The sequence below is a fragment of the Polyodon spathula genome, chromosome 12 (assembly GCF_017654505.1).
Source record: "Polyodon spathula isolate WHYD16114869_AA chromosome 12, ASM1765450v1, whole genome shotgun sequence".
NCBI lineage: Eukaryota > Metazoa > Chordata > Actinopteri > Acipenseriformes > Polyodontidae > Polyodon > Polyodon spathula.
The window spans coordinates 21,776,289-21,794,911 of NC_054545.1; the positions used below are offsets into that span (position 1 = coordinate 21,776,289).

The window sequence follows — 18,623 nt, forward strand, 5'->3', positions numbered from 1 at the left end:
TTCTCCACAACTTTGTCCCTGACCTGTTTGGAGAGCTCCTTGGTCTTCATGGTGCCACTTGCTTGGTGGTGCCCCTTGCTTAGTGGTGTTACAGACTCTGGGGCCTTTCAGAACAGGTGTATATATACTGAGATCATGTGACAGATCATGTGACACTTAGATTGCACACAGGTGGACTTTATTTAACTATGTGACTTCTGAAGATAATTGGTTGCACCAGATCTTATTTAGAGGCTTAATAGCAAAGGGGGTGAATACATATGCACGCACCACTTTTCCATTATTTAATTTTTATAATTTTTTTAAACAAGTTATTTTTTCATTTCACTTCACCAATTTGGACTAATTTGTATATGTCCATTACATGAAATCCAAATAAAAATCAATTTTAATTCCAGGTTGTAAGGCAACAAAATAGGAAAAATGCCAAAGAGGGTCAATACTTTCGCAAGCCAATGTAAAATTTAACACTAGTACATACAATACCCATTCAAATATATGCCTGCATCCCGGTACCTTTTTCTTTACAAATTAAGCACTGGGTATGGAATATAAAAAAGAAAAAACAAAGCCAATTTAAATATACTTACTCTCTAATGGTTACTGAACTTAACTAAGGTGTGTACTCTTTACAGGTGCTGATGTACCTCCCAGGCGTGTAATATCAGATTCTGAGCCTTTAGTTGCTCATACTTTCTTTATCTCCTCTGTCTCTCCTGTCTGAGTGCCATTTCTGTTTGTCATACACTGAGCAGCAAACAGCCGTAGGTAATGGTGGTAATATAAAATATATTACGTGAAAATAGTTTTATTGAGAAATAGTGATCAAAAGAGTGCTGGAAACCAGTTAATGTGTTCAGATGTGGCTGTAGAACTCTCAGGGTGCATTACTGTGCTGTAGAGATTCTGACTCTAGTAATAGCAGTAGAATGAGGAAGAGATATTGATGCTGGCCTTTCCTATTGCTGCTGCTGTCAGAACATGTGTCCCAGTGTGAACACATGCAGTGCTAGGACATCATTCTCCTCTGTGTGTCTCCTCCAGTATGAACACATGCAGTGCTAGGACATCATTCTCCTCTGTGTGTCTCATTCAGTGTGAATACATGCTGTGCTAGGGCATCATTCTCCTCTGTGTGTCTCCTCCAGTGTGAACACATGCAGCGCTAGGACATCATTCTCCTCTGTGTGCCTCATCCAGTGTGAATACATGCTGTGCTAGGGCATCATTCTCCTCTGTGTGTCTCCTCCAGTGTGAACACATGCAGCGCTAGGACATCATTCTCCTCTGTGTGCCTCATCCAGTGTGAATACATGCTGTGCTAGGGCATCATTCTCCTCTGTGTGTCTCCTCCAGTGTGAACACATGCAGCGCTAGGACATCATTCTCCTCTGTGTGTCTCATCCAGTGTGAATACATGCAGCTCTAGGGCATCATTCTCCTCTGTGTGTCACAGTGTGAACACATGCAGCGCTAGGGCATCATTCTCCTCTGTGTGTCTCCTCCAGTGACTGACTTTTTTTGTCTGCTTTCTACCCCTTCTTTGCTAAATGAAATATAGGGAAAGGTGAAGATGGCTTGTAAAGTAACAGAATGCATTCATCATATTATATAAAGCACCATTATATTGTATAACAGAGCATACATTCAGTCAGTAGGTGACTCATTTAATGTACTGTGCCATTATATTGTATTATATCTGGGGATCCCTGAATATCATCAATAAGGTACTCCTCCTAATGTTTATTCATGTTCCAGTTGTACCTGTAGTTCCAGCTACCAGTAGTAGCTATGCTTGCCAGTTGCTGTACTGTGGAAACGACACTGTGGTGTGTGGTGGTGGCTATGTGACTGGAGTATGTTACACACATGTTAGAACTTGAGGTATAACCTTCTTTATTCAGTACACTGAAACTGCCAGATCCTGCTATCTGAAATGGGGCCTTGTCTTTCTTGCCAGCAAATTGAAAGCATATGTACTGGAAAACCAAAGACATCAGGTCTGAGTTAAAACATTCCTAGCCTTTTCAGAAAAGCCTTGTACCACACAATATGATACAAACTTGAATAGATGAATAGATGTGTAGTACTATGAAAATAATTTTCATTACATTTTAGATATAATTTGAATATATAAGGTTGGCCTGCCACTTATTAAATATATGTTTGAGAAATATATTCTTTACATCAATATGGCCTGAGAGAGAGAGAGAGAGAGAGAGAGAGAGAGAGAGAGAGAGAGAGAGAGAGAGAGAGAGAGCATGTGCATGTGGTAAATGCCTTTGTACATACAGTTGCAAAGGAATTGTATAATAATAATTAAAAAAAAAAAAAAAAGAGATAAGTAAAGTTTAAAGTGTACATAAACTGATTGAAGGACGTTATATACAGTTTATAGATCTCTTTTGAAATATATAAGCAAGCTTGACTTTTTAATTACCGGTAACATACACGTACAATTAAGTGAAAAGCGAAGTTTGAATCCAAGGTCTGAGTTTATGTAACTATTGCCAGGCACTCCGCCCCTTTCCTTTTCATTCCTGGTTTAGCATGACTGCACGCATCACTACATATCAGTGTTTGCTTAGCCTGTTGCTGGCAAACTCCAGCGTTTTCATTGCAACTGTTACGCACTAAAGACATATTTGTTACGCTGGATTTTGGATATTTTAAAACCGACGATGACGGGCTATAGCCGGACCTTAGTGGCAATTGCCGGGGAAAATGGTGCTGTCAAACTTTCGGGAAAGTAGCTCACAGTTTATTACTTTCTTCTTGGGAAGGGAAGATACCATAACCCTCTTGTCACAATGTGGAAAGATGAATATGACATCCATTTTAACGTTCTTCTTGAGCTCCTGTAAGTGTATTTATTATTATATTATTATTATTATTATTATTATTATTATTATTATTATTATTATTATTATTAGTAGTAGTAGTCGTAGTAGTCGTCGTAGTAGTATCAGTGTTGCATTACTGTAATTATATTAAGTGTATAGACTACTGTAAATTGATGCTTAATATGCAGACGTCAGACTTGTAATTTATTTTTTATCTTTCTTGTGAAATTAAAATTTCGGGCTGTAGTCGATTATTCCGATTTAAAGGTGAAAACGCATTTTTATGTTTTGTAACGTACATAAAAGTAGTTCTGAGCAACCGTTCTTTGACCTTTACCGGCATGGCGATTATGATGACACTGCATGGACATTCATTTGATATTAACAAGTTATAGACAAGAGGTTAATCATTAAAAAAAAAGAACAAGGGGGGAAGGGGGGACGATTCAGCATTTTTCCGTTTTATTGTTAACCCTTTTTTTGCAATGCGTTTAAATAGTAGACTACGGCACCTGCATGGAATCGCGTTTTTGTTATGAATATATTTTATAAAGGTTTTTTGTTTAATTTTCCAACAATAGTAACAGGTGTGAATACAGATCGTAATGGTTTAAGTTTAAGTTTGTACAAAAGTGTATTTTTAGCACAACATATTTTGTGTTTTGTCCAGGCATGTATGTTGCAATTGTTATTTCTTAGAGTTATTTTCAAAACAACCAAACTTAAAAAAAAAAAAAGAAATTAAAAAAAAAAAAAAAAAAAATAGCAAAAGAAAAACCTGGATGTGATGCAACTGGGCTGTTTGCAATTTCACTTGTCTTGCTTTATAACACTTTTCAACTTTTAAAATGGAATTGTGTATGACCAAATCGATGAATATTTAAGTTCCTGTGTAACTCAAATTCAACAAGTCCATCATAAAAAAAATATGAAAATAACATTATTTTTATTTACTTAACAAGTGCTACAGCGTTAATTTACACTGTACATTTGTGGCAGATCAATAATACCACTGTCAGTAACATTTAATTAAATCAACTCTCGTCTATTTAAGGGGAGGCGCCACCATTGGGTCTGAGGGGCCTGGGCCTACCCAGTTATGGAGCAATTGACAATTAAAAACATTTTATGCCAAACCGTATCAGGCTGTAATCCGCTGCGGCGAGTCTAGCTCATCCTCCTGGTTCAAAAAATATATCTGTCCCACCCACCCCAGTACCGTTGTCATGGTTATGAAAAAGAGATTGGTGATTGGACGGCTGAGATGTGAGATTTTGCGTCTTCGATAGAAAAGTATCGAAATTAAGCGCGTTAGCAGCAGACCTACAAGAACTTTTCTTTCATTGCAAGGCACGCAAGCAGTCAGCTTGTGCAGCAGCTGTTTAGTTATTTGTACTGTATAATGGGTAATTGTATGTACAAATAATGTGATATCTTGTAACAATTGTAAGTTTCCCTGGATAAGGGTGTCTGCTACGAAATATAATAATACAGAACCTTTGGCCAACTTTGCCGTAAACCGGAGCTATATTTGTGTCTTACGCTTAGCTATGTCCAAATTTTGTAAAAAGAAAACAAACTGATGATCAACAAATGCACCAGTAATGTGAGTACCTACATTTAATTTTATCAATTTGAATTCAGTTGACTGATGCAGCTGAGGTGTATGTTATGCTCAACTCATGCCTCTGTTCTTGTTTTGTTTTTGTTTCCATATAACTGACACTTTTCTAAAGCTCAAAGGGAAGTATTGACATTCACTTTTAGTCACTGCATGAGAGATTTTTAAAATTAAGCTCACTTTGGGAGTCGAATATACATTTGAGAGTTTTTATCAGAAACATTTTCTTTTGTCATTTTCTCTATGTGGTAGTGACTAGCAGCTCGCTACCGTTATGGAATTTGTTGGTGGTAAATCAGATGTCCAACTGTCAACTGTTTTAGTAGAGTGTGCTTTCTTGGAGAATATGAAAGTATAGTGTCCTCAGTACGCATGTTGATAATTACATCATTACGTTTACATCATTAAGTCATAAATGGCCCGTCCTTGAAAATTTTGGGCCCAGCCAGGAATTAAATTCTGCCGCCACCACTGTTTCAAATGAGTACACGGTTAAGGCTGGTGTAGTATCAAATTCAGTTCCCCATGAGATTCAGTTCCCCCTGTTTGTTGTGCGCTAAACAACGTATTGCTTGTCACAATACATGCCCTGCTCATTTAATCAAAGCTGGTTCCCGGCAATTTTTAATCTTCCGCTGATACACGCAAAGCTTGTCATTCATGTTAAGCGCTCGCAAACTCCATACACTTTTAATGATTCGGCGAAATTAAACAACCCATATATATGTTGAAATGTAATATCTATGTTTTCTAAATAAAAATCACCTATAAACACTGCTTTGCCCATAATGTGACACTTATATTAAGAAAACAAGGGAAACCATATTTCATGGGGAATTGAATTTGATAGTGAGTCACGCAACAGCCAGTCAAGGCTTTCTTTACTTTACATAAGAACATAAGAAAGTTTACAAACGAGAGGAAGCCATTCGGCCCATCTTGCTCGTTTGGTTGTTAGTAGCTTATTGATCCCAGAATCTGATCAAGCAGCTTCTTGAAGGATCCCAGGGTGTTAGCTTCAACAGCATTACTGGGGAGTTGATTCCAGACCCTCACAATTCTCTGTGTAAAAAAGTGCCTCCTATTTTCTGTTCTGAATCTCCCTTTGTATAATCTCCATTTGTGACCCCTGGTCCTTGTTTCATTTTTCAGGTCAAAAAAGTCCCTTGGGTCGACATTGTCAATACATTTTAGAATTTTGAATGCTTGAATTAGGTCACCGCGTAGTCTTCTTTGTTCAAGACTGAACAGATTCAATTCTTTTAGCCTGTCTGCATATGATATGCCCTTTAAGCCCGGAATAATTCTGGTCGCTCTTCTTTGCACTCTTTCTAGAGCAGCAATATCTTTTTTTATAGCGAGGTGACCAGAACTGCACACAATATTCAAGATGAGGTCTTACTAGTGCATTGTACAGTTTTAACATTACTTCCCTTGATTTAAATTCAATACTTTTCACAATGTATCCGAGCATCTTGTTAGCCTTTTTTTGTAGCTTCCCCACATTGTCTAGATTAAGACATTTCTGAGTCAACAAAAACTCGTAGGTCTTTTTCATAGATTCCTTCTCCAATTTCAGTATCCCATGTGGTATTTATAATGTACATTTTTATTTCCTGTGTGCAGTACCTTACACTTTTCTCTATTAAATGTAATTTGCCATGTGTCTGCCCAGTTTTGAATCTTGTCTAGATCATTTTGAATGACCTTTGCTGCTACAACAGTGTTTGCCACTCCTCCTATTTTTGTGTCATCTGCAAATTTAACATGTTTGCTTACTATACCAGAATCTAAATCATTAATGTAGATTAGGAATAGCAGAGGACCTAATACTGATCCCTGTGGTACACCGCTGGTTGCCACACTCCATTCTGAGGTTTTTTCTCTAATCAGTACTTTCTGTTTTGTACATGTTAACCACTCCCTAATCCATGTACATGTGTTTCCTTGAATCCCAACTGCATTCAGTTTGAGAATTAATCTTTTGTGTGGGACTTTGTCAAAAGCTTTCTGGAAATCTAAATAAACCATGTCATATGCTTTGCAATTATCCATTATCGATGTTGCATCCTCAAAAAAATCAAGCAAGTTAGTTAGACACGATCTCCCTTTCCTAAAACCATGTTGACTGTCTCCCAGGACCCTGTTACCATATAGGTAATTTTCCATTTTAGATCTTATTATAGTTTCCATAAGTTTGCATATAATAGAAGTCAGGCTTACTGGTCTGTAGTTACCTGGTTCAGTTTTGTTTCCCTTTTTGTGGATCGGTATTACGTTTGCAATTTTCCAGTCTGTCGGTACCACCCCTGTGTCAAGAGACTGCTGCATGATCTTGGTTAGCAGTTTGTAAATTACTTCTTTCATTTCTTTGAGTACTATTGGGAGGATCTCATCCGGCCCAGAGGATTTGTTTATTTTAAGAGCTCCTAGTCCCTTTAACACTTCTGCCTCAGTTATGCTAAAGTTATTTAAAACAGGATAGGAACTGGATGACATGTGGGGCATGTTGTCAGTATCTTCCTTTGTAAAATCTTGTGAAAAGTAATCATTTAATATATTTGCTATTTTTTTTCTTCATCTACGATTTTGCCATTTGTATCTCTTAAACATTTAATCTCCTCTTTGAATGTTCTCATGCTGTTGTAATATTGGAAAAACATTTTGGAATTGGTTTTAGCCCCCTTAGCAATGTTCATTTCTATTTCTCTCTTGGCCTTTCTAACTTCCTTTTTGACTTGCGCTTGCAGTTCCATGTACTCTTTCTGTGTACTTTCTTTTTGGTCCTTTTTTAATGCTCTGTAAAGTGCCTTTTTTTTGCGCCTCTAGTACTACATTTTTGAAGAACAACCATCCTTCTTCTGTGGGTGTTTTCTCTATTTTACTTCAGTCTACTTCTGTTAGTCTCTGTTTCATACCTTCATAGTTTGCTTTTCTAAAATTGTAAACCTTAGCTTTAGTCTTTACTTTTAGGGTTTTAAAAAACACTTCAAATGAGACCATGTTGTGGTCTGAGTTTGCCAGTGGTTCTCTGACCTCTGTTTTAGTTATTCTGTCTTCGTTATTTGAAAAGATTAAATCAAGGCATGCCTCCCCTCTAGTGGGTGCCTTCACAAATTGTGTTAGGAAGCAGTCATTTGTCATTTCCACCATTTCTATTTCATCCTTTGTGCTACCAACTGGGTTTTCCCATTTTATATGGGGGAAGTTGAAATCCCCCATTAGTATGGTTTCTCCTTTGCTACATGCATTTCTAGTGTCATTGTATAACAGATTATTTTGCTCACCATCTGAATCTGGCGGTCAATAACATGCTCCTATTATTATGCCCTTTGAATTTGTGTCTGTTATTCTGACCCATATTGATTTGGCTTTGGATTCATGCATAAATGATGCCTAATTTACAAATTCATTCATGATATTATATGCTGTCTGCTATCGTATTGCGCTACATTGCCCTTTAGTTAAATTGAAATCTTGTATTTCATTTATTTTTTTAATTAACGGGCCGTGCAAACGGCATGCCGTGACTGTGTATTCTAGATCTGTCCTGTTTGTTAACTGTAGTTACCACCTGTATTTAATCATTGTCCGACATAATATTGCGGTCTAGCTCATTTCCCTCTGCTATTCTGCCTGGCTGAATACAACACAATGCTGTGGGTTGCTTTGTAATTAAAATAGGTGGAACCAGCATTAGCAGGGGCATGCATAACAACATGCTTCCCATCTATGGCTCCAAGAAAATTTTGAAAGTTCCATACTTCATGGAACAGGGATGCTACTTGTCTCTATGTGCACAACTGGAGAAATTAAAGGACCCGGGGCTGCAGTACCTCCCACAAAGCACATTTCCTCAATTACACCCCCTTGGACTTTTCCACATTTTATTGTGTTACAACACGGAATCAGAATGGATTTAATTAGGAGTTTTTGCCACTGATCAACACAAAAAAAGTCCATAATGTCAAAATGAAAAATAAAATCTACTAATTATTCTAAATGAATTACAAAATTCAAAACAGAAAATAATTGATTGCATAAGTATTTACTCCCTTGAGTCAATATTTGGTAGAGGCACCTTTGGCAGCAATTACAGCCATGCGTCTATTTGGATAAGTCTCTTCCAGCTTTGCACACCTGGACACTGCAGTTTTTGCCCATTCTTCTTTGCAAAATTGCTCAAGCTCCGTCAAGTTGGATGGGAACCTTTGGTGAACAGCAATTTTCAACTCTTTCCACTTTTTTTGTTTTTAAACCACTCCATTGTGGCTTTGGCAGTATGTTTGGAGTCATTGTCCTGCTGGAAGATGGATCTTCTCCCAAGTTTGGGGTCTCTTGCAGACTTCAGCAGGTTTTCCTCCAGGATTTCTCTGTACATTGCTGAATCCATTTTGCCCTGTATCTTCACGAGCCAAAAAGCTCTATTTTGGTCTCATCATACCATAGAATCTTCTTCCACTTGGTCTCCGAGTCTCCCACATGCCTTCTGACAAATTCTAGCTGAGATTTGATGTGTTTTTTTCAACAATGGCTTTCTTTTTGCCATTCTCCCATAAAGGCCAGTTTTGTGAAGCACCCAGGCTATTGTTGCCTTATGCACAGTGCCTCCCAGCTCAGCATTGGAAGACTGTAATTCCTTTAGAGTTGCCATAAGCCTCTTGGTGGCCTCCCTGACTAGTGCCCTTCTCGCCCGGATACTCAGTTTTTGAGGACTGCCTTTTCTAGACAGATTCACAGTTGTGTCATATTTTCTTCATTTCTTAATAATGGACTTTACTGTGCTGCGGGGGATATTCAATGCCTTGGAAATGTTCTTATATCCTACCCCTGTTTAGTGCTTTTGAAGAACCTTATTCCGGATTTGCTTTGAATGTTGCTTTGTTTTCATGATGTAGTTGTTGTTAGAAAGGTACTAACCAACTGTGGGACTCCAAGAGACAGGTGTATTTAAACTGAAATCATGTGAAACACCTTAATTGCACACAGGTGCACTCCATTCACCTAATTGTGACTTCTAAAGACAATTGGAGACTTCTAAAGACTTATTTAGGTTTGTCATAGCAAAGGGGTGAATACTTATGCAATCAATTATTTTCTGTTTTGTATTTTTAATTAATTTAGAACAATTTGTAGATTTTATTTTTCACTTTGACATTATGGACTTTTTTGTGTTGATCAGTGGCAAAAACTCCTAATTAAATCAATTCTGATTCAATGTTGCAACACAATAAAACTTTTGAGAGCCACTATATCAAGCCAATCTGATTTAGATATTCTGAAGGAGAAAGCAAGTGATAGCTGAGTCTCCTAATGCCGAATACGTACAACAAACACAGTGCAAATTGAAAATGAACTACTATCTTATATTTTACTTATGAACAGGAAGTTATTTGTAGATTTAAATTTAGAGATATCTTTAAAACCCTAATTTTAAGATATCTCTAAATGACTGTTTGGATTGCCATGCTAGCACAATCCATATGGTTGACATAGTATTTAAAGATATCTGTAAATCAGTTTGAGGTATCTTTATTTCATTTTTAGATATCTCAGATTGATTTACAGATAGATTTAAATTAATTTTAGATATCTTAAAAACTGCAGCAGTTAAAGATATCTGGAATTCAGTTCTATAGACCTCTCAATGTTTCGTTATATTTTTTTTTTTTAATAATTATATTATAATATTATAATATTATATCTCTACAATATCTCTAAATATTTCAAGATATCTTAAAATGTAATTTGAGATATCTCTAAATGATAATTTGGCTGCCATATTTAAGGCATGTTCGATTTCGAAATGTCACATTTTTAAATGTCAGTTTTTTGTATGGAAAACTACACAACGGTATGTAATTCAGTATGTTAACGTAGCATTATTCCACAGGCTTCATTCGACTGTGTGAAGTAAAATGATTTAATTCTATAGAGATGCAAAACGTTTAGCCATAGCTGTACTGCTAATGCACTGTATTCTAATAGATACATTACAACTGTACTGCAATACTGGCAAAATACAATAAACACAGCCTTGATTTACGATGGTCTGTACTGTATAGTGAGATGTGTTTATATATTTGACCCATAATATTAATGTTATAGTTTATTACATATCATCTAGCTACTCATTAGAACTCTTTGTCTAAACAAAATCTTCCCAGTGCACAAACAGCATCCCCAAAACGCTGTCAGCCAAAAGGATACAATTATATATAAGGATATAATTATATATATATATATATATGTAATGCACAGTACTGTGAAAAAGTATTTGCCCCCTGTCTGATTTTCTGCATTTTTGCATATTTTTGACATTAAATGTTATCAGATCTTCAACCAAAATCTAATATTAGATAAAAGGGACTCTGAGTGAACAAATAACACAAAATCTTGATACTTATTTCATTTATTTATTAAAAAAAGTTATGCAACACCCAATGCGTGTGAAAAAGCAATCGCCCCCTTAGACCTAATAACTGGTTACGCCACATTTAGCAGCAATAACTGCAACGAAAGCTTCCAGTAGTTATTGATCAGTCTCTCACAGCGCAGTGGAGGAATTTTGCCCCATTTCTTCATGCAGAACTGCTTCAACTCAGTGACATTTGTGGGTTTTCGAGCATAAACTGCTCGTTTCAGGTCCTGCCACAACATCTCAATGGAGTTTAGGTCTGGACTTTGACTAGGCCATTCCAAAACTTAAAATTTCTTGTTTTTCAACCATTCTGATGTAGACTTGCTTGTGTGTTTCGGATCATTGTCTTGCTGCATGACCCAGCTGTGCTTCAGCTTCAGCTCACGGACGGATGGCCTGACATTCTACTGTAGAATTCTCTGATACAGAGCCGAATTCATGGTTCCTTCAATGATGGCACGTCGTCCAGGTCCTGATGCAGCAAAGCATCCCCGTCATGACACTACTATCACCATGTTTGACTGTTGGTATGAGGTTCTTACTGTGGAATGCAGTGTTTGTAAACATAACGGGGCCCATGTTGGCCAAAAAGTTCTACTTTTGACTCAAATGTCCATAGAACATTGTTCCAGAACTCTTGAGGATCATCCAGGTGCTTTTTGGCAAACTTGAGACGAGCATTCATGTTCTTCTTAGTAAGCAGTGGTTTCCGTCTTGCCACTCTGCCATGAATCTCATTTTTGCTCATTTCTGATGGTGAAGTCACACTGACCTTAGCCGAGGCAAGACAGGTCTGCAGATCCCTGGATGTTGTTCTGTTTGTGACTTCCTGGACGATCTTACGCCTTGCTCTTAGAGAGATTTTGGCAGAACAGCCACTCCTGGGAAGATTCACTACTGTCCCAAACTTTCTCCATTTGGACAATATGGCTCTGACTGTGGTTTGGTGGAGCCCCAGAGCCTTAGACATGGCTTTGTAACCCTTTCCAGACTGATAGGCATCAACAGCTTTTTTCTGGAGGTCTTCAGGAATTTCTTTTGATCGTGGCGTGATGTGCCTCTAGAACCTGTGTGCTGACAGCTTAGTTCTGATGGTAAGGGCCAAAGTTAGTCAAATTTATATTGGGTAGGGCAGGCCCAAATCAGGCCTTATTGTTAACCAGAGTATGCAAACAGCTTACCCTAATTATCCCTTTAATTGGGTTGAGTTAACTAGGATGGCAATAACTTTTTCACACCTGAGATTGCATGTTTGATTACCTTGCACACCAAACAAATGAAAGAAGCACCAAACTTTGGTGTTATTTTTTTCTGTCAGACTCCCTCTATATACTACTACAACCCACAAAAAGATCTGAATAAATTAAATGTGAAAAATGTGCAAAAATGCAGAAAATCAGACAGGGGGCAAATACTTTTTCATGGCACTGTGTGTGTGTGTATATATATATATATATATATATATATATATATATATATATATATATAAGAGCCAGCTGCCCATATAGTGTATGAATCAGTACTTGGCCTGTGATTAACTAAATCCTCATCATAGGAGCAAAAATAAATTGGACTATTGCCCTCGCATCCTTACACCTCTGGGCAATAGTCCGTCTGTCTTGCGATTGGTTCACATCACTGTCAGTCTGCCCCTTTTCAAAGGACTGCCTTCCACCACCACTGCTCACCAAAAATTGCTGAATTGTGATTCTGTGACTTAAAAGAAAATTAATTACAAAACATACTACAAAAGAAAGAAAAAAACTCACGGTGTGAACTTCAAAAACATCTTCTGTTATTTATTTATGTTATTTACTTATTTACTTATACTGTATCAGTTGTTTTTAAACAAAATACTGTATTATATTTGCGACCAAAATATTTGGCGAATCACACGCATAAACCTATTTTGAACCAGAAATGTTTTCGACCTGTTGCACTGGTAGTAGTATATTACTTCATAAAACGTACAGCATTAAGATATTCTTTTTTTTCATACGCAAAAAACGCATAATAAAAGGCTTGCAAATATTTATGGCTTTACAGTATATAGTCATGTTTGCTATCCAACCTTGCTTCTCTTATTATTTTGACTGACTCATGTATTAAGTATGTACTGCAGACTCGGCTCATAGTGGAAAATGAAATGCCCCTCAGGAAGACTATTGTTATCTCCAGGGTGCAATACTCTTAGCCTGCAGCTTCGGGCGTTATAGCCCCCTCGGTAACAATGGTCTTCCCTTAGGTCTATAGTTTTTCACTATAGACCTCCTCTCTAGTTCATATTTATATATATATATATATATATATATATATATATATATATATATATATATATAATATGTAGGTCTACAATAGAGGTTAGTCATAGTGTTTAAATAGTAAGTAAGTCTGGAGATTTTATTTCATATTTAATATTTCTTCTTTGTCTTTTCTATATGCAATTTAATGCTGTACACATACATTCTTATACTCAATCATTTGTAAATTAGTGATGGGTGGCTTCCTAGAGTTTCTGATGAGTTACATACATTAATTGTATGTTAAAGTTTAAACATGTAAATGTTTAGGAAATGAAACGGAACTTGACAAAATAAAAATGCATCAACATCTTGCTAAGGATGCAGTTTAAGGATGCAGACGAATATTTGAATATTTTTTAAATTGGAATCGGCTGAGTTAGTGACCTACAGCCTCCGCCACCCTGAAGTAAAACGTTAAATCAATGAATGATGAAAAAGTATGAACTACAGCTTTGTTCATAAAACATGAGCACAGAGAGATTCTGCAACTTGTGCTAAAGCATGCCCTAACCAAGTCGCATCCCCATTAGGTAACAAGTTCTCTACATACATACTGTATGTAAAAGTATGTGTAACATATAAGACTGAGGGACAGGCAGCTCTAGATTCTGATCCTATCAATACTTTATATCACAATTGGGTATGCAGTTCTCCAGGGGATGTGCAAGAAAAAACAAAGCATATTTCAGAATTAAAATACCTGAGTCGACCCCCCCCCCCCCCCCCCCCCCCCCACTAGCAAAACAAATGACATCAGCTGTCAATGGAATGTAAACAGATGGAAATTGGTGGTAACTAGATTAACATTCTACATTCATCCATAGCATTGAACACTCCTCCTAAGAAGCATAGCAGAACAATGTGTTTCTGTTTAGTACTGCTTGGGTTCTTTCGGGATTACTATAATTAGACAGATTTTTTACAAACAATTGCATTAGCCATTCCACTCTGTTTGTCTGAGGGAGCTTTGCTTTTTTTGACATCAAAACTGCATTTGAATATAAAAATGCTTCATAAACACGTCCATGTTGTACAAGTACAGTACATGTGTAATAATTAAAACATGGCTATGGGAGGGTTTTCCAAAGTGATTCAGGTAGCCACACTTGATGCACATGCTTAGTCTCAGTTTTCAAAGAACGGTACAAACTGAAAGTATATTTACAAACACTCTTCAAAATCATTTCTTAAAGAACATGTTTTAAAACATGTTGGGTCAACTGTGGCAGCTCCCGCTATGTAAGGACCTCCTGAGCCAAGTGGAGGGGTTATTATGGCACCCGACCCAGCCCAGCTCCAACTCTGGGTCTGGCTGTTGAACGGAGCCGTCTATCCAGACGAGGTTTGCCAGATGTAGTTGTAGAGACACTACAGTCTGCTAGGGCACCGAGCACTAGAGTGCAGTACTCATATAAATGGAAAGTTTTCTAAGACTGGTGCATTGCTGACTGTCACGATCCTGTGACTTGCCTTTCCGGGCTCTGCGCTGTTACCAGGATAGGACAGCATCCTGGAGACAGTCCAACCAGCTGTTTGTCTGCTATGGCTCCTGCTCTAGAGGTCAGGCCCTATGAAAGCATGTCTAGTTCACTGGATGGCAAATGCTCTTCACTTGGCATATGAACAGATGGACTTCCCCTTGCCAGGGGACATTACGGCCCATTCTACCAGGGGCCAAGCGACTTTGTGGGCTCTCCTTGGATGAGCTTTGCAATGCTGCTACATGGACAGGTAGTCAGACATTTGCGTGTTTTTACCGCCTCGATGTTGCAAACCGAGCGAGGCCCTCTCTGGACTCTAGGGTGTTGCATGCGGCATGCCCTTAGTAGTCATGAGGGCTCTGTGGCTATTGCCGTGAGGCTGTACTCTCGGTAATCTGGAGCCATGACAGCTTTGGTACATCTTCCCATTCAGTAATGGTTGTCATTCCACTTGAAAGGGAATGTTAAGTTATTACCATAATCCTGGTTCCCTGAAAGGAATGACAACCATTACCCTTTGAGGTCATGTCCCCAGCTGATCTCCGCTTTCGAAAGAAAATGGCGATATGCTACTGTGAGGACTTCCCTCTTCAGCAGGAGGTGTGAGGGACTTCCTCCTCACAGCAGGGCCCTGATAGAGCAGCTTTTTTATATATGCTCAGTGATTGTCGGTCAGAGAGGGCTCCTACCATTCGGTAATGGTTAACGTTTTCTTGCACAATGGCAACGCCTTCAATATTGACAATATTGAACACCTGTATCAAGTGGGGTTACTAACATATGATAATGGAGCCCTCCATTGAAGGGTAATTATTCATTTATGTGTTTATTAATTGAATCTGGTTATGTATGTAAATAATGTAGGTGTTTATTTATTGATATATTTTTCATGTTAGCGTAAAATATCCTCCACAAATTAATAGAACAAAAAAACTGCACACATTAATCTGTAAATATGTAGTTGAAATTCAGATATTGAACAGGACACGCTCAATGTAGAGTTAAGTATCACATTGTAAGTGTGAAAGACTGCATGACTTTTAATCAAAAGACTGAGGGTTTGAGTCCCTTGTGGTCATCTTTAAAAAAAAAAAAAAAATAAATAAAAAAACATTGGTTATTATTAAATTTACCATTAAATTATGTATATATATATATATATATATATATATATATATATATAATATATATATATATATATATATATATATATATACACACACACACACACACACACACACACACACACACACACACACACACACAGTGGCTTGCAAAAGTATTCAGACCCCTGACCAATTCTCTCATATTATTGAATTACAAATGGTACATTGAAATTTCGTTCTGTTCGATATTTTATTTTAAAATACTGAAACTCAAAATCAATTATTGTAAGGTGACATTGGTTTTATGTTGGGAAATATTTTTAAGAAAAATAAAAAACTGAAATATCTTGCTTGCATAAGTATTCAGTCCCTACACATTAATATTTGGTAGAGCCACCTTTCGCTGCAATAACAGCTTTAAGTGTTTTAGGGTAAGTATGTACCAGCTTTGCACACATTGTTGGAGTGATTTTGGTCCATTCTTCTTGGCAGATTTGCTCCAGGTTGTTCAGGTTGGTTGGACTACTCTTGTGGACCGCAATTTTCAAATAGTGCCACATATTCTCAGTGGGATTTAGATCAGGACTTTGACTGGGTCCCTGTAGGACATTCACCTTTTTGTTCTTGAGCCACTTCAGTGTTGCTTTGGCCTTGTGCTTCGGATCATTGTCCTGCTAAAAGGTGAATTTCCTCCCAAACTTCAGTTTTTTAGCAGACTGAAGCAGATTCTCTTGCAGTATTTTCCTGTATTTTGCTCCATCCATTCTTCCTTCAATTGTAACAAGATGCCCAGTCCCTGCTGATGAAAAGCATCCTCACAGCATGATGCTGCCACCACCATACTTCACTCTAGGGATGGTGTGTCTTGAGGCATGGGGAGTGTTAGGTTTGCACCACACATAGCGCTTTGTGTTTTGGCCAAAAAGCTCTGTCTTGGTCTCATCTGACCACAAAACCTTTTCCCACATCGCAGTCACTTTCATGCTTTCTGGCAAACTCCAGATGTGCTTTCAGATGGTACGTTTTGAGTAACAGCCTCTTTCTTGCCGCCCTCCCATACAGGCCAGTGTTATGCAGAGCTCTTGATATGGTTGACTGGTGCACCATTACTGCACTCCCAGCCACTGAACTCTGTAGCTCCTTCAAAGTGATTGTTGGCCTCTCTCACAAGTCGTCTTCTTGTTTGAGCGCTGAGTTTTGCGGGAACAGCCTTTTCTTGGCAGTGCCTGGGTGGTGTGATGCAGCTTCCACTTCCTGATTATTGATCCAACTGTGCTCACTGGGATATCCAAACACTTGGATATTATTTTGTACCCTTTCCCTAATCTATGCGCATTTGCATTTGTATTACTTTATCTCTAACTTATGTAGAATGCTCTTTGGTCTTCATTTTCCTTCAGATTCACAGCCTTACTAATGATCCTTCAACAGTGGGGTTTTTATCCAGAAAATGTGACAGCAACTTTAATGGTTCACAGGTGGAGGCCAATGGTAAGGTAATTGTGTCCTTGTTAGGGCAATTTCTTTCATCGGTGCAAACTGGGAGCTTCCACAGCACAGGGGTTGAATACTTATGCAAGCAAGATATTTCAGTTTTTTATTTTTCTTAAAAATATTTCCCAACATAAAACCAATGTCACCTTACAATAATTGACTCTGAGTTTCAGTGTTTAAAAATAAAATATCAAACAGAACGAAATTTCAATGTACCATTTGTAATTCGGTAGTATGAGAGAATTGGTCAGGGGTCTGAATACTTTTGCAAGTGTATATATATATGGCATTAGATAATGCAATTTTAACCATTGCATGTGTTTCTGTGGAATGAAATGTGTTATATTCTCTACATGTCAAAATGGATTTATATCTAAAGCTTATTACCAGGGTGATGGATATGCAAACAGTAGCTAGTGTACAGTGCAATGATTGGTAATGAAAAGCAGTTTACCACTAAACTGATATTTCATTAAACAGCTTGATCAGTGGTAAAAACGCACTGGATACTGAAGTAAACTGCAGCTACGTTCTAGCATGACTGGCAGCGCGGCTCGTTCAACCTTGACCTCTGTACACCAGAAGCAGTTTAAAGTATATTTACGTAAATTTAAAGAAACATTGTCTGTGTTAATTATTATATAGGATAAGTGTATTGGTTTGGTTATCAAACAAACAAAAAAAGCAAAATGTTTTTGCCCCACTCCAAGTGTAAAACTAACAGCTCTCCGACAGCACAGAGACAATCCGTGTTTTCCACAGCAAACAGATTCCTTGGGTCCCTGTTCGTGACGTAGGGAGTGTTTAACTGAGTGCATCGCTTCGATATGTTTGATTGCTCACGCAGCAGTTTGTGTGAAAATAGACTGAATGGCCTTGCCCTGCTATATGTCCACAGAGACATGTCCCAGGAGGAAGTGTTGCAGCGTTTCCATAGATCAGGTTATCAGAGGTTATCAGAGGATTGGCAATCTCTATTTAAAGTAAAGCCTAAATCAGGGTTTTTAATCATGGCATCATACAGTCTCAGCAGTCCGATCAGTCTTAGTACTAGTATCAGCAATCTTACCAGCAGTGGTAGGGCCAGTCCTACCAGTTCCTGCAGTGTCAGCACCAGTCTTACCAGTCCAGCAGTGTCAGCACCAGTCTTACCAGTCCAGCAGTGTCAGCACCAGTCTTAATAGTTCTAGCAGTAGCAACACCAGTCTTACAAGTTCCAGCAGTGTCAGCACCAGTCTTACCAGTCCCAGCTGTAGCAGCACCAGTCTTACCAGTCCCAGCAATAGCAGCACCAGTTTTACCAGTCCTAGCAGTGTCAGCACCAGTCTTACAAGTTCCAAGAGTGTCAGCACCA

At 38.0% G+C, this 18,623-nt stretch overlaps 1 protein-coding gene across 3 annotated transcripts in view; it reads left to right on the forward strand.

The window, feature by feature from the left end:
* LOC121324321 (PH and SEC7 domain-containing protein 2-like) overlaps positions 1–18,623 on the forward strand; it is a 280,349-nt gene that overhangs the window by 193,675 nt on the left and 68,051 nt on the right. The window contains exon 1 of one of the 3 annotated variants that reach the window (XM_041266045.1): positions 2,546–2,860. The exons of the other annotated variants lie outside the window; for them this stretch is intronic. Within the exon in view, the coding sequence (XP_041121979.1) occupies positions 2,811–2,860 (50 nt within the window). The 5' untranslated portion in view covers positions 2,546–2,810. Of the gene's footprint in view, positions 1–2,545; positions 2,861–18,623 lie in introns of those variants that run through there. 3 annotated transcript variants of the gene reach the window in all.